This window comes from Pituophis catenifer, unplaced genomic scaffold, assembly GCF_029215685.1.
Source record: "Pituophis catenifer annectens isolate HBS135680 unplaced genomic scaffold, rPitCat1.0.hap2 SCAF_4, whole genome shotgun sequence".
In the NCBI taxonomy this organism is placed as follows: Eukaryota; Metazoa; Chordata; class Lepidosauria; order Squamata; family Colubridae; genus Pituophis; species Pituophis catenifer.
Genome location: NW_027256884.1, coordinates 100,961,665 through 100,977,569, shown reverse-complemented (window position 1 = coordinate 100,977,569; position 15,905 = coordinate 100,961,665). Strand labels below are relative to the sequence as shown.

General features: G+C 41.6%; 2 protein-coding genes across 2 annotated transcripts; one reads left to right on the top strand and one right to left on the bottom strand.

Moving 5' to 3' along the window:
• Positions 1-577: 577 nt before the first annotated feature.
• Positions 578-1,525, bottom strand: LOC139316810 (olfactory receptor 52P1-like). The gene has a single exon (XM_070943651.1). The coding sequence runs from the start codon at positions 1,523-1,525 to the stop codon at positions 578-580; it is 948 nt and encodes a 315-aa protein (XP_070799752.1).
• Positions 1,526-10,165: 8,640 nt separating this feature from the next.
• On the top strand, positions 10,166-11,131 carry LOC139316809 (olfactory receptor 52N4-like). Its single transcript, XM_070943650.1, has one exon. It carries the CDS (start codon positions 10,166-10,168, stop codon positions 11,129-11,131), a length of 966 nt encoding a protein of 321 aa, XP_070799751.1.
• The last annotated feature ends 4,774 nt before the right edge of the window (positions 11,132-15,905 follow it).

Genomic DNA, 15,905 nt, shown 5'->3' with positions numbered 1-15,905 from the left:
CCTCACAACAACCCTGTGAGGCGGGTTGAACTGAAAAACAGTTACTGGCCCAAAGTCACCTGGCCAGTTTTCATGTCAAGGCAGGAGTAGAACTCATCATCTCCTGATTTCTAGGCAACACCTTCACCACTATCCCAAATTGACTCTTAATTTTAAAATTAATTTTGCATAACTGTTCAGGGAAACAGTGGTAATAATGCAATTTTAGAGCTCAGCCCAATTCTATACTGTTATACCGTCAACATTTGTCCTTTGGGCAGCTTAATTGTCTGCAAATCTTCGATAGAAGGGTTTTTTGAGTCCAGCTGCATTGTTACATTCTCCAGGTTGTTGGAAGATTTAGTAGCTGATTGTTAAAGCTTTCTGTTAGATCTGAAGTTTCAAAGTTTTCTGAGGAGAAGAAAGTTCTGACAGGCAGGTGACTGAAGAGAAAGACCAGCAAATATGCTGATATATAGTCCAAACTTGGAGTTTCTCCAAGGAACCCTTTAGTAAATGACCTGAATATTAACATGTAAACATAACATCTAACACCTGCAAAGTGTCCTTCTCACCCTCTGACTTCTAACAATTGGAATCAAGACTCAAACTGGGTTGCAAAGAATGGCTTTAGCATTTGCTGGCGGAGTTGCTTGGTTTTCATGCCATAGATAATGGGATTCAGCATGGGGGGCACCAGAAGATATAGATCCGCCAAGAAGATGTGGATATGTGCAGGAATATTGTGTCCCCAACGCTGAGTGTAAAAGGAGAATAGGGCAGGTGTGTAGAAGATCAGGATGACACAGATGTGGGAGCCACAAGTGCTAAAGGATTTCTGCCGGGCTTCTTTGGAGGAGAGTCCCTGGACTGTTTTGAGAATGAGCACATAGGAGACAGCAATGAAGATTGAATCTAAGCCCACCACAAAGGTGGCGGCTGTGATCCCATAGATGTTGTTGGGTGTAGTATTTCCACTGGCCAGCTTTACCACAGCCATGTGCTCACAGTAGGAATGGGCAATGACATTAGGCCCACAATATGGGAGATGGTTAACCATGCAGGTCAAGGGGGTCATGAACCCAATGCCCCTCATGAAGGCTGCACATCCAATCTTGGCAATGACAGAACTGGTGAGGATGGTAGTGTAATGTAAAGGGGCACAGATGGCCACATAGCGATCAAAAGCCATGGCGAGCAGCACACCTGACTCCACAGCTGAGAAGCCATGAATGAAGAACATCTGGATCACACAAGCTTTGAAGCCAATTGTATGGGAGTCGAACCAGAATATGCCCAGGACTTTGGGCACAGTGGAGGTGGTCAGTATCAAGTCAAGGATAGCTAGCATGCAAAGGAAATAATACATGGGCAAGTGAAGGCTTGGTTCCCTTCTGACCACAAAGAGAATGGTGATGTTCCCCACCAAAGAGACCAGATACATGGAGCAGAAGGGGAAGGCAATCCAGAAGTGGGCACTTTCTAGGCCTGGAATCCCCATTAGGAAAAAAAAGGAGATGCCTCTCGATTGATTGTAACAGGACATGGCATCTAACTGGCCTCAGCAACCATTTCACTACCTGCAACAGAGACAAGAAGATGGTCAGAGAAAGGGACACACTGGTGAAATTGCAGAAACTTTACAGTTGGAGAAGTCCATTCCAGGGAATGTCATCAACCCTTTTCTTTCCCATCATTCAAAGTCCTTGAAAACTTTATTTTAAAATTCTTCCTGACTTATTATAATTGGGCTTGGCTTCTACATGATATATTTGTTCTGGTGGTTTGTTCTGGTTGTCACATAGATTATTAAAATACAGAGGATTAAGAAAATAGGGACCAAGCTGCCTATCCTCAAATACTGTACATCAGGCGTGGGTTCTAAATTTTTTTACTACCGGTTCTGTGGGCGTGGCTTATTTTTTTTTTTTAATAAAATAATCTTTATTAAATATTTACAATAAAATTAACACACAGTAATGATTGAAAAGCAATATAGGAAGCGAAATATAGAAATACCTAAACACAGGACTAAAACGAAACAACAATCGTGACTAACTGAGAGTTAAGTTCACTCTCCAATTAATATTAACTAATATCATCCCAGCCAAACATTTCAATGCAATCAAGTTCTTGTTACTAACTACAAAACAATTGGCCTGTTTTTATCAAAATTATAAAGAGTTATAAAGCCTAGTAAATATCTAGTTAATCTAATTAGACGATCTTATCACCCTTCTCCTAAATTTAACCTTCTTTTGAGCCAGACAAAGCATCTGTCCCAACTTCTATTATATACTGAATCTTTCTTGTCTTTTAAGATATATGTTAGCCTGTCCATCTCAGCACATCGGAGAATCTTGTTTATTATCAGATGGTCAGGGGGCGTATCTGCATCTTTCCACAGTTGAGCAAATGCCATTCTCGCCACTGTTGAGACATGGACAAATATATACCAATCCTTCTTGTCAATGTAGTCCGGTCTTATTCCGAGTAAGTAGAGGTCTGAGTGAAGGGGAAAGCTCACACCTGTTATTTCCAGCAGCCACTGCTGTATTTTCCCCCAATAGGATTTAGGATTTAGCAGAGTCTACCAGGCTTTTAAATGCTTGCAGAGCTGAACCAATCTACCCATTTATTTTTGTAGGCACTGGTCTACCCATTTATTTTTGCAGGCACTGATCTACCCATTTATTTTTGCAGGCACTGATCTACTCATATATTTTTGCAGGCACTGGTCTACCCATTTATTTTTGCAGACACCGGTCTATTCATTTGTTTTCTTTTAACACTGATCAGCTGTAGGGAGGCCCTTTGAAGCCCCGCGGCAAGAGTTTAAACAGGTTTTTTCCCTCTAGCCATTAGCTGGGACTCAGGAGGCAGCAATAGATTGGGGATGGGGCCAAATAAAAGGTAAGAATAATGCGGGGATGGGGGGGCGGGGGGGGGCAGAACCGGTTCGGTGACATCATATCGTCACCGCTACCGGCTCAGCAGAACCGGCCCGAACCGGGAGGAACCCACCACTGCTGTACATTATTAGCCTTTGCTGTTGACTTTTGGGGGAAGATTTTTTTTTGAGCTTTCTCTCATGAAATTGCAAGGTGCCAAAGCAGCATACTTTTGCTGGGAACATCCAGCTCAGGAAGGGAAGGGCGCTCTATTCCTGAAGGATCTGAGCATGCTGGGACCACTAGGATGATTACTAATTCGATAGAGTTTCATATACATGTATATGCACATGCACACATTCCCACATGGAATAGCTCTGTAGACATCTGAGATGATTCCACCACATCCTTAAGGGGTTGATGAAAAAGGTCTATCCAGCTTAGAAGCTCCTATATACTGGCTGGTAACAAAGAATCTGGTTACAGCTCAAGATAGTGATGCCTTCTAGAAACATAGAGGAAGCATATGCAAACAATGGGAAATTGATGTGTGTGTGTGTTTGTGCATTTGTGTTGTATGGCATAAAAGGACAGGAAAAGTAGTGTTCTCTCAGTGGAAACTAAGCCTGGCAGAACTTCTTTAGGGTCCTGCAATAGCAAAGAGATCCTCACATTGGAGAGGAAGTCAGGGAAGCCCACAGTCCAATGAGTTTGGAGAGGCATCAAACTATTCCAATTTCCTTTAATGCCTATGAAAAACATGTACTACCTCATCTTTGGATGACCAGGTAGGGTTCATGTCTCTTTTAAACCTTGTCCCATTTAGGAATATCTCATGTGCTACCACAACCCAGAAGAACATGGGCACTGTCCAATCATGACGAAGGATGGAAAACTTCAAAATGGATTAGAAAAACTCAATGAACTTTTTCTTGCTTTCTTCCTCTGATCCTAAAGTGGGATTGCCTTGCTAGATCCAGCCCATCTTTCCTGGGTGTTTCAGAACCTAAACGAAAAGAACATTATGTTTTGTGCTCTGGGTCAGGGGTCTCCAACCTTGGCAACTTTAAGCTTTGCTGGCTGGGAAATTCTGGGAGTTGAAGTCCGCCAGGCTTAAAGTTGCCAAGGTTGGAGACCCCTGCTCTGGGTGATATCTTTCCTTCCTTCTTTCCTTCCTTCCTTCCTTCCTTCCTTCCTTCCTTCCTTCCTTCCTTCCTTCCTTCCTTCCTGTTTTAATTTCAGGATGATCAGCACTGTACGAGAAGTGCCAGCTGAGGCTCTAGCAGCTCAACTCAAGGAGCATCTGGGAGCCCCTTTTCCAACTAACTCATTTTATTAAAAAGCAGATACAGTTTCACAAACTGTATCTCACTTCATCCGATAGGGAGAGGGGCTGAGCTGATGTAAGGTTTAAATTGGGATGGGGGAGGGAAGGAGAGGAAGACAAGTAGGTATGCAGATTTAGATTCCATGGGAGACAGTTTACAATCCCCTTATTAATGGTATAGACTACAGATGTACTACATTAGGAACTTATTGTGATCGGTAGTAACTCTTTCTGAATTTCCAGATAGATTTAAGCAGCGTTTCTCAACACTGGCCACATTTAGATGTGGGAATTCAGTTCCCAGGATTTCCAAGCAATTTAAACCCTAAAATCTAGGCAGCCTCCAAGTGAATCTCCCATGCACCAGAATGGTATAACAGCAAAAAGCTACTCTTTTGTCAGTACTTAACAAATTCTACTTTAAAAATCAAATTTAAAATTTAAAAATTTGATTTAAAAAATCTACTTTAAAAATTAAATTTAACTAAATTGTAGTTGTAATTGTAAACCTTGGGTTGAGCACATCTAGCATGGCTTCTGACCATACCCCTGGTGTGACTGAAGCCACTCAGGCTGATCTCCTCCATCCAACAATTACTCATTATCACCCTTCTGGGCCTTAGCTTCTGCACCCCTCCAGATACCACAATCCATTTCTTGCACAACAGGGGCACTACTAGTATATTATCAGACCCACAGTTGCAGTAGGTCATGCTTACCTGAAGCTTGTTCCTGGGTCACAGCTGGGGGTCTACAGATGTACACATCAAACCAGCCACAAGGAGACTGGGAGGAAGAGGGTGCCTTAATAGTGTGGCTCCGACACCTGTGGGATCAATAGTCCTCACACATTGCAGGAGGGAATACCATGGCTAAAATCAACATGTCTGGTAACTAATGCAGGAGGGAATACATATGTAGAAGGAAATACAGACGGCAATACAAATCCATGTGGGTTGCTAGAAAACAAACTTTGGGAAAGCCCACAGGATGCAATAGATTTGTTAGAGACCTTCTGGAGAAATGCAAATATGGATTCCTTCAAGCTATTTGCTTCAGACTAAACTGCATGTCCCAAAGGTGCTTTTTCAGGAGGCAACTGGACTTTCTTGTTTTTTTCTTTGAAGACGTTTTACTTCTCATCCAAGAAGGTTCTTCAGCTGAGAAGGGAAACATCTTCAAAGAAAAAACAAGAAATCCAGTTACCTCCTAAAAAAGCACCTTTGGGACAATCATGACCTAGATGACTGAGAATCTCTACAGACTAAACTGCATGCTTTATAGTATTTATTATAACAATATCATTATTTGTTTGTACATAACTTGTCCCCTCCCATCTGTCTTTCAAGTTGCTTTTTGCTGACAGCAACTTGATGGCACATAATCATTCAATCAATTTGACATATGCTCTAAAAAGCAAAGAGGCACCCAAATCACTCTCAAACAGAATGGAAGATTTCCTTTCAAGCTATAAGTGTAGAACCAAGAATATTCTTTTTTCCCCCCAGTTTTATTGTCTACATTTCTGCAGTGACCTGTTTCTTTTAAATAGCTTTCACCCAGGAAAACCCACACTTTCTCAGCCAGAAGAAGGGGTTATCAACATGGAATGAATCAAATGAGCTCAGGTTGCAGAAAACAATCAGATTGCCAAGGTTAACGTCTGCCAAACTACGAAGTGATGTGTCTGTGGCCACTAGGCCTTTAACTGGCCTAGTTAAATGAGTTGTACGAACTCAGCCATGAAGTCTTGAGTCTAAGATTTCTGGAAGCTGAGACATCAATTCTGGAGTCCAACAGCAGTATCTTTTCCAAAATGGGGCTCTGAATGTGTTTTCATGAGGTCAGATAGCACAAGATGGTTGTTGATAGGCAAAGATAATTTATTGGATGGATTTGCAGAATATACATCATTTATCCATATCAGTTAGAGAAAAAAGGCACAGGCCAACATCCACTTCAAAGTGCTTCATTCCAGTCTTTGAGTGGGCAGAAAAGTAGAATCACAATGTCATAAATATTATGTTAAAGTTGAGAGGGCCCATTTTAGTTCAGCGCTCAGCAACTTGCAGGAAAACCAGCAAGCAAATATTAATATATCCTGATAAACGCCTGTTACAATTTTATTCCACAATTTGTTCTGGTTCTCAGTAGGCTTCTTAGTGCAATTCAAGTGCTTGAATTGTAGATGACCTACAAAGGCCATCTTGGCTTAATGTGTTCAGAAACCAGTCAGAATTCAGCTCTCAATTTTCCTTCTGACAAGCTTTTCTGGGATAACTTCTATTTGGGGTCCCAGAAGAACAGGTCTGTTCTTCTAATGCTTGCACACAGATGCAAACAATTGTGAGACAAGAGGAAGAACTTTGGGGCTATCCTAGGCTTACCAACAACGGAATGAAAGCTCTGAAAACTTGACTGAAGGATTTTATTTTATATTTTTTAACTTATTTATTTATGCATTTATATATCTGCCCATTTGTTAACCAATTCTAGGTGGCTTCCAATTAAAAGGTAAAGCAATACATACAAAGTCATATTGAAACTATAAAATTAAACAGATTGAAACATTGACACATTAAAAACAACAAAGACCTGCCACCCAGTCAAACTTCTATTGTGCAATTATCTAGTCTTCCCTCGGTACTTGGAGAAAGACCCAGATTTTTGAAGCTTTAGGAAAGCATGGCATGGCAGGTAGGGCTTTAAAGGTGATGACCAGCGCCTTGAATTGCACCCAGAAAGAAACTGGAAGCCAGTGAAGCTCCTGTAACAGAGGTGTTACATGGGCAAATTCAGGAGCCCATTACTGTGTACACTGCTTCATTCTGGACCAGTTGAAGTCTGAGATGCATAGAAAGAGCAGCAGTCCAGGCATGGACATCTCAGTGAGGGACTCCTTTTTCCTTGTGAGAACTTTACATCCCACAGAAACTTCATTCCTCTGTTTTCAGTCCTGTATCTACTCTAGCAAGATCATTTTGAAGTTTATTTCTGTTCTTTCCCACCCAGTTTTGCATGCTTTCATCCATAGCCATACAAAACCCAGTCTATTTTTCTTAGAAAGGTGGTGTTCACTAGCAATAGCAATAGCACTTAGACTTCTATACCACTTCACAGTGCTTTACAGCCTTCTCTACAGAGTCGGCCTATTGCCCCCAACAATCTGGGTCCTCATTTTACTGTCCTCAGAAGGATGGAAGGCTGAGTCAACCTTGACCTGGTGAGACTCGAACTGCCAAACTCTGGCAGCCGGCAGTCAGCAGAAGTAGCCTGCAGTACTGCATTCTAACCACTGTGCTGCCACGACTTTCAACACCTGAGACACTAAAACATTTTGGAACACAAAGTCCATCAGCTGCAACCAGCCGGCAAAAATCAAAGAACTTTATCCAGAAAGAGGCAGTGTGCAGGAAAACCAGTTAAACCATTCTCAAGAGATGGCTGTCCTCTCGGTTTCTTCAAAACCTTTGGAGATGGAGAACCCACAACCTCCAGACTTTCCCTGTTCTTCTATTGTATGGTACAGATCTTTCCATCAGGAAGTTTTTGCACCTATTTAAATTAACACTGCAGTCACTATTTATACCCATTGCTTCTCATCCTTGTTTCTATGCTAATGGGACTTTGTTTATTTTAAAAGACTTTAGAGATGCTCATGTTGTGATGGCTCCACATGCAGTGGTGGGTTGCCCCTGGTTCGCAAGAACTGGTAGTAAAACCGGCGGGAGGCTCCACCCGCTGACCCGGAAGTCATCAAAGTTGATCTGTGCATGCGCAGAAGCTTCTGCACATGCACAGAAGAGCGCGTGCGTGACCAAACCGAGCACATGTGTGTGGGCACGATGCGAACCGGTAGTAAAGGTAAGTAGAACCACCCCTGTCCACATGACCTGAAGAAGGAGATCAAGAGTATAGTATTCTTTTCAAATCAAAGAACATTTTTTGGAATTTCAGTCATTCAGCTACTGTATTACTGAATTAGGTATATTGGTTTAAAGGACTCATAAAGGTGCAATGCTTGACTCCATCTTTCAGGAAATATGTACACAACACCCACCCCATAAACAGTTAAATTCATGAAACAAAGCGAATAGGGCTTTGGAGGAAGAGGCGCTTATTGATTGTCTAGTAGCCCACCATGCCTGTAAAAGTTAAGCTCACTTAGAATGCTTGAAGGTTGCAGAATAGATGATGAGATATTGGAGAAGGAGGAGTTTCAGAAAGAGCAGTTGGCTTTGGGATGGGTGAGAAAGAGAAGACTGCTGGTTGCAATCAATGAGAACAGAGAAATGAACTACTGAAGTTGGATGTGGAGATCCATTCTGAAGCGTGCGAGAATCAGCCAGTTAATATTTTCCACAATGGATAAAGACTTCTAGATCAGAATTAGGGAGTCAGTTCTTGAAGTCAGGGGTCAGTTCAGCTTGGAAGAATACTAGGCAGGGGCAGAATAACAGGGAAACTCCCATGAGAAGCTTCCTGCTGTCCAGCTTCGGTCTCTGAATGCTCTCTACAGACTCCCACACAGCTGATTCCAGGAGACTCCCAAAGGGACACTGTATCTTGAAGGTCTATAAACCCTCTTCTGTTTTTCAGACAAGGACAGAGACTGGCTGGCAGGGATTTGGCTGATGATGAATAGATGTTTTCTGAGCTCCTATGCATCAGTTTGCTCCTTTAAGGAGGGCCACCTGCCACTAAGTTAGATGCAAAAGAGGAAACTCTGTGTGATACACAGACTTGAGTTCTGAAGTGTGAACAGATCCAGCCAAAATTTGATTCCTGCAATTTTGTTCTCCAAAGGCTGCATCACAAAGTGGGTCTGGATAACATGAAGGAGCTGCAGCTGACAATGCAAAGGTATGTGAGAATGTTTTTAGGGATGTATCATTCCGTTTTGATCTCTGTTGCATAAACTTTGAACATTCCAGCCAATTCTAGGGAAGCCCAGGCCATTCCTCAGACAGTTCTCCCCTAACATTTGGGTCAAGTGAGTCATATTTGGAGTGCTTCTGGGAATACACAAAAATGCATCATTACTTCATTTATTATGCTCTAATTTTTTTGAGTGGGCTTTGTCATAATTTGGCTAATTTGTATTTGTCAGTGCATGTACCCAGGAAGAGATAGTAAAAAAATATAGAGAGCTATTGCAGTATATACTATGTTTGCTTTCATTATGCATCCTAAAGCAGGATGTGTAAAAGTGTGCATTAAATGGGACAGAAGTTCAAGACTGCCTCAGACAAGCAAATGAATAAATAAACAAAAGTATTCTACAAATTGTGACGGTTATTAGAATAGCTTATATAGTCCACTTCCCCTTAAGCTTTCAGAGCACAAATGTTAGTTTATGTCATGCCTGCATGTACAGGACTTCCATCAATCTTCTTGGAGAAGAGGGTTAAAACCTTTATTTTTGCACAGTGTATATCCTGTCTGATATTTTCAGTTACATGACTACCACAGTTACCAGTTTAAGCTTATTGAAAATAAGAAGACTGGATCATCGCTCTGTATCTCTGTACTACGAAAACTATGGAAGGTGGACTAAATAGACCTTTCTGAGAGCTTCTAAATGTCCTTTCCTGCAAGCTACTGAGTGCCAGGATCTGGACAGCTCCTATAGCTAATACTCTATTTATAGATATTCAGGTGCAAAGGTCTGCGACTTTAATTCTCAGAAGAAGGTTTGAAACCCATAGAATAACTTGAGGCTACCCATATCAGATGGTTCCCAATGAAGATGAGACTGGTAACATGGGGCATCATGATGGACAGTGGTAGTACTTATCTTGCAGGAATTAATATGTTTGTGAAAGTGAAAAAAAATTGCTTAGAAAAGATATGATTCTATTAAAGTGCTTGGAATGAAGCCTAACATTGGTTTGATGTATTCCTTCTGTTTCTCTCCTCAGGCATTTTAACTCTTAGGGTGCTCTCATGTGCCCTTTCTCTTCCCATGATGGCCCTAGTGAATGAAACTGACGATGGCCTCATGCACTTTTTCTTGAAAGGGATCCCAGGTCTGGAACACGCTCATCTCTGGATCTCCTTCCCATTTTTCTCTATGTATCTCATTGGCATGTTGGGGAACTGTGGACTTCTCTACATCATCTGGACTGAGGAGGCCCTTCACAGGCCCATGTACTTCTTCCTCTGCATGTTGTCTGTCACAGACATAGTCATGGGAACCTCTACGATGCCAAAAGCATTCTGCATTTTTTGGCTAAACCTGGAGGAGATCAGCTTCGGGGCCTGCCTGGTCCAGATGTACATTGTTCACACCTTCACAGGGATGGAATCTGGAGTCCTCATGCTCATGGCTTTGGACCGCTTTGTAGCTATCTGTTATCCATTGAGGTACACTACTATCTTGACCCACCCACTCATTCTTAAGATGGGGGTCCTCACCTTCCTCAGAGGAGCAGTTCTCATTCTCCCCTTTCCTTTTCTAGTCAGGAAAATGATATATTGCAACAGCAGAGTTATTGCTCACACCTATTGTGACCACATGGCAGTGGTAAAGCTGGCTTGCAGCAATATCCGAGTCGATGCTATCTATGGCCTGACAGTTGCCATGTTGATTGGGGGCTTTGATATCTCCTGCATTACAATGTCTTACTTCATGATCCTGAAGGCAGTTGTGGGCCTTTCCTCCCCGGAACAAAGGAGCAAGGCATTTGGCACCTGCACTGCTCACCTCTGTGCCATTACTATCTCTTATACACCAGCTTTCTTCACCTTCTTTGCACACCGTTTTGGTGGCCATCACATCACTCCTCATGTTCACATCATTATGGCCAATCTTTACCTTCTTCTGCCTCCCATGATGAACCCCATTGTTTATGGAGTGAAGACGAAAGAGATACGTGAAAGTGTCCTGAGGTTGTTCCATAAGGAAAAAAGTATGGCAGCCCCTAACCATTGATGGAGAAAAACATTGATGGAGAAAATCCATAACTATGCCATCAGCAGAATAGATAATGCCGCATGATAGGTAAAACTTGCACTTAAATTAGCATCTTTATTGCTGATGAAGGAACAAAGCTTACATCACTGGTTGGCAAGATGGGAAATCCAGCCATCAATCAGGATGCTCACAAGACCCCATTCTTCCATCTTCTCATATAATTTTTAAAATGTCCAGAGAAGAATGTACTAATTCCCAATGATTTTGTAAACTTTCTAGAAGAGTTGGCATAAATAACCATGCTGAGGAAGGACCTTTGCTGAGAAGCTTGTGGCAGATTATTCTCACTGAAAGTAAAGTTTTCTATTCATTGCCTTATATTTTATTCCAAAAACATGCAAGGAGAAGATTGCTCCCATAGGATGAGACCTGAACCAGGTTGGAAACCCAAAGGGAACTCTTGGGATGCTTTTCTCTCAGAAATCACCCCTACCAAATATCCATGTACAGCAGTGGTTCCCAACCTTTTTCTGGCCATGCCCCACCTAAGCATCTCTAAAATCCTAATGCCCCCCCACCCTGTGACATATAATTCTTACTATTCAAAAAGTGACTCCTACTCATATGGAAGAAGCCTAAAAGGCCATTAACTTGATTTAAACAAGGTTTCAATTGCCCCCATTAAAAATCAAATTGCCTCCCTGTGGGTCATGGGCCCCACGTTGGGAACCATTGATGTACAGAGAACAGAGTTAAGAATTCTCTCTTCTGCTCTGGCTTATTTACAGAGTGATGTTTAAGCTTAATAAGCTACTCTAGCGTGTTTTCAGGCAGTTGGAGCCCATTAGAAGGAGCTCTAAAAAAAACAATGAAGATACATTGAAGATTGTGCTTTCAGTTGAGGAGGGTCCTCTCCTGCCCTCCCAGACTACCCAGAGAGATAGTCACTCTAGGAGTAGGGTGCCCAATGTGTTAGCAGAAGTCATTCCTGCTTAACTCTTCTACTGCCCCCTTCCCAAATTCAGAAGAATGAAATATTTTCCATGAGCTAATGGTTTTTATTGGTTTATCTTTTGTTTCTGTTTTAAACATTCAATATTGCAACAACTATTTGCAACAGAACTCACTGTAGACCTTTATGGGTTTAAATACTAATCACCATGAGGTAGTTTAAAATGTTCCTTTCACCAAAGAAGCACCACCACTGTTTTCTATCGATTCCATATGTCATACATCTTCCTATCCCAACAGCTCCCTTTGGAGGACAATGGGTGGCTATATAAATTTGATCAATGAATGAATGAATATAACCTGCATGATGAAGGCGTGGCTTGTAGGGCAGGAGAAATTCACTTCACAGGCTCATGGCCATAATTGAGCTCAGAATTACAGTAGTAAGTCATGCAGGCCATGAAGGGGGTCACCATTTGACCAACGCAAGTTTACATTTTAAGCAAATGTGGCACTTCTAAAGCAAATACTACAATTGTTATGTGAAACTGTTGCTCTCAATGGGCATTTTTGCCAGAAACCAGAAGTGAATACTGGTTTCCCGCAAAAACCAAAAAAAAAAAAACACCCACATTCTAAATTGTGGTCACATGACTGTGGAATGCTGCAAATGGCTGTAAATATGGGGCAGTTACTAAGCACCTAAAATGCAATCAGGTGACCATGCGGGGAATGGACATTGGTCTTTTGGAAGCAGTTCTTAAGCAGTGGTGGACTCTTCTTGTAAAATATCTCTGGATTCTCTTGTCTGTCTTGGTTTTGGGGAAGGAGGCTGGTATATATAGACAAGGCTGAAAAAGTTGCAAACTTATAGTAACAAGAAGACATTGAAATATGTAGGTAGGAAAATGGAACCAAGCATAGAATCAACATTAGGTTTCAATATAAGGAATAAAAATTGATTGTTCTACAATTAAATGGGTTTTTTTGTGGAAACAACAAATTCAGTCTTTGTATCTATGACCTGTATCGGATTAAGAAAAACCCTAACAATCATCATGTATCATGAAAAAAAGAGTTGCAGCCAAAAGAAAGTATCTCTATGGCACCCAAGTAGATCAAACTCCAGAATTTCCTTGAGTGCATTATAACGTTGGGTCCTGGAAGGTCCTTCTCAGGCAATTCTATGGAATGGCCAGATGACTCTGCATTGGATTTCCTTGGTTTTCATTCCATAGACAAGAGGGCTCAATAATGGATGTAGCAGAAGATATAGGTTGACTAGGACAGTATGGCTATTGGAGTCATGAATCTCCTGAAAGCTGTGCTCCATGGATAATCCAATGAAGGGACATAGGAAAGACAGCAGAGAGATGGGAGAAAAAGGTTCTCAGGTACTTCAAGTGTGTCCCTTGGGATAAACTGAGGGCAGTTTTCTGGATGAAGATGTAAGAAAGAGAAATGAGGAGGATATTTTGGTTTAATTTTCCCATGAAATCCCCGTACTACTAGTGTGCAGTAGCAGCCAAAAAAGTGAATACAATTCTTAGATGCATTATAAATGGATAGAATCAAGATCACATGAAGTATTAGTACTGCTTTATAAAACCTTAGTAAGACTACACTTAGAATAGTGCATCCATTTTTGGTCACCATATTATAAAAAAGATGTTGAGACTCTGGAAAGAGTGCAGAAAAGAGCAACAAAGTTGTTTAGGGGACAGGAGGCTAAAACATATGAAGAATGGTTGAATGAATTGGGTCTACTAAAAAGAAGGACTAGGGATGACATGATAGCAGTGTTGCAATATTTGAGCAGCTGCAATAAAGAAGAATGGCTCAACCTATTTTCCAAAGCACCCGAAGCAGAGATGGGTTTCAGCAGGTTCTGACCAATTCTGGAGAACCGGTAGCCGAAATTTTATTTTATTTTATTTTATTTTATTTTATTTTATTTTATTTTTTTCAATCACCGGTAGCCGAAATTTTGAGTAGTTCGGAGAACCGGTAAATACCACCTCTAACTGGCCCCGCTCTCATCTATTCTCTGCCTCCCAAGTCCCAGCTGATTGGGAGGAAATGGGGATTTTGCAGTAACCTTCCCCTGGATTGGGGAGGGAATAGAGATTTTACAGTATCCTTCCCTTGGAGTGGGGTGGGAATGGAGATTTTACAGTATCCTTCCCCTACCACACCAACCAAGCCACACCCACCAAGCCATGCCATGCCCACCAAGCCACACCCACAGAACCGGTAGTAAAATTTTTTGAAACCCACCACTGACCTGAGGGCAGGACAAGAAGCATTGGATGGAAACTGATCAAGGAGAGAACCAATCTAGAACAAAGGAGAAATTTCCTAACAGTGAGAACAATTAGCCAACTGAACAATTTGCCTTCAGAAGTTGTGGTTGTCCAACACTGGAGGTTTTTAAAAAGTGACACTGGACAGCCACTTGTGTGGAATGGTGTAGGATCTCCTGCTTGAACAGGAGGTTGAACTAGAAAACCTCTAAAGTCCCTTTCCAATTCTGTTATTCTGTTCTGTTCAGATGATGGGATTTCTCTAAGGTAGGCTCACTCTTTCCGTCTCCCCTGAGCATTGTGCAGTCGCAATGTTTGTTGAATATCACAATAAAATCAGTACCATTTCAGCATGGTTTTAGACCTATCTATTGTGGGTAGCCATTATAGAAAGTATTTAGCAAAGTATTTTTGCTTTATGGTATTTATATTGTTTCTGTCCTATGGCTTTAAAAGGCTTTGTGTTTTGCAGTTACCGAGATAGAGTTGTTTTAAAGTGTGGTGAATTACAAATATTGTTAATTAAAAAATATAAATAAAAGCAAACTATTCAAGTTAGAATACTTTCTGAAACTCCAAGGCTGAGCAACTTACTCCTGCCAGAATTCCAGGGGACCTGAACTCTCAGAAGGAACAGGGGTGAAATCCAAAATTTTCCCCTACCGGTTCTGTGGGCGGGGCTTGGTGGGCATGGCAGGGGAAGGATACTGCAAAATCCCCATTCCCTCTCCACTCCTGGAGGAAGGATATTGCAAAATCTCCATTCCCACCCCACTCTGGGGCCAGGCACAGGTGGTATTTCCCAGTTCTCCTAACTACTCAAAAGTTCCGCTACCTGTTCTCCAGAACCTGTTAGAACCTACTGGATTTCACCCCTGAGATGGAGTCTGTACTCTGGGAGGAGAACTGTACCCACCCTTTTAGCATCCCCTGCTGGGATTAAGTCTGCATCCCTTGAAACAGGACTTGGAATTTGGCTGGTGAGGTGACCCTCTATATACTACGTTCTTAGTGAGGCTCTTTTTTTATATTTATTGCAAACCATCAGGAGTCTATTGAGCTGGCAATATAAAGTACTTATAGAGAAGTAAGTATATAATATTTCTCTAAGGTCCTGCTGAGTCCCTAAAGAGTTAATCTAGGAAGTGAATCTCCTGGACTTTTATCAAGGGAAGAACAAAGTTTGGGCACCAGATGTCCAGTGAAATTTCTTTCAAAGGAGATACTTGTTTATAAGCATGTTTGGCACCAGATGCTTGGACTTTTTCCTGGCCATTTTGGAGTGGAGGGGTCTGAAAAGCAGAAGAATCCTGCTGCTTTGGTAAAGGTAGGGTGGACTCACCGCTGACTATTTCAATGACTGAGATTTTCAGCTCCCTTTCTGTTAACATCTAGGATCCTTTTCTGCTAAGCCTTATGGTGTATGGAGTGATACATATGGGGCTGCTCATCATTCTGTATCCAAATTGAGGGTTACACTTAGCAGTTTTTAAGGTTTTAATGTTTATCTATTTTTTTCTCCAGTGGGAATTATTGCC

Bases quoted from the DNA above. Each gene is read 5' to 3' on its own strand.
- LOC139316810 (XM_070943651.1), bottom strand. From the start codon at position 1,525: ATGTCCTGTTACAATCAATCGAGAGGCATCTCCTTTTTTTTCCTAATG.
- LOC139316809 (XM_070943650.1), top strand. From the start codon at position 10,166: ATGGCCCTAGTGAATGAAACTGACGATGGCCTCATGCACTTTTTCTTG.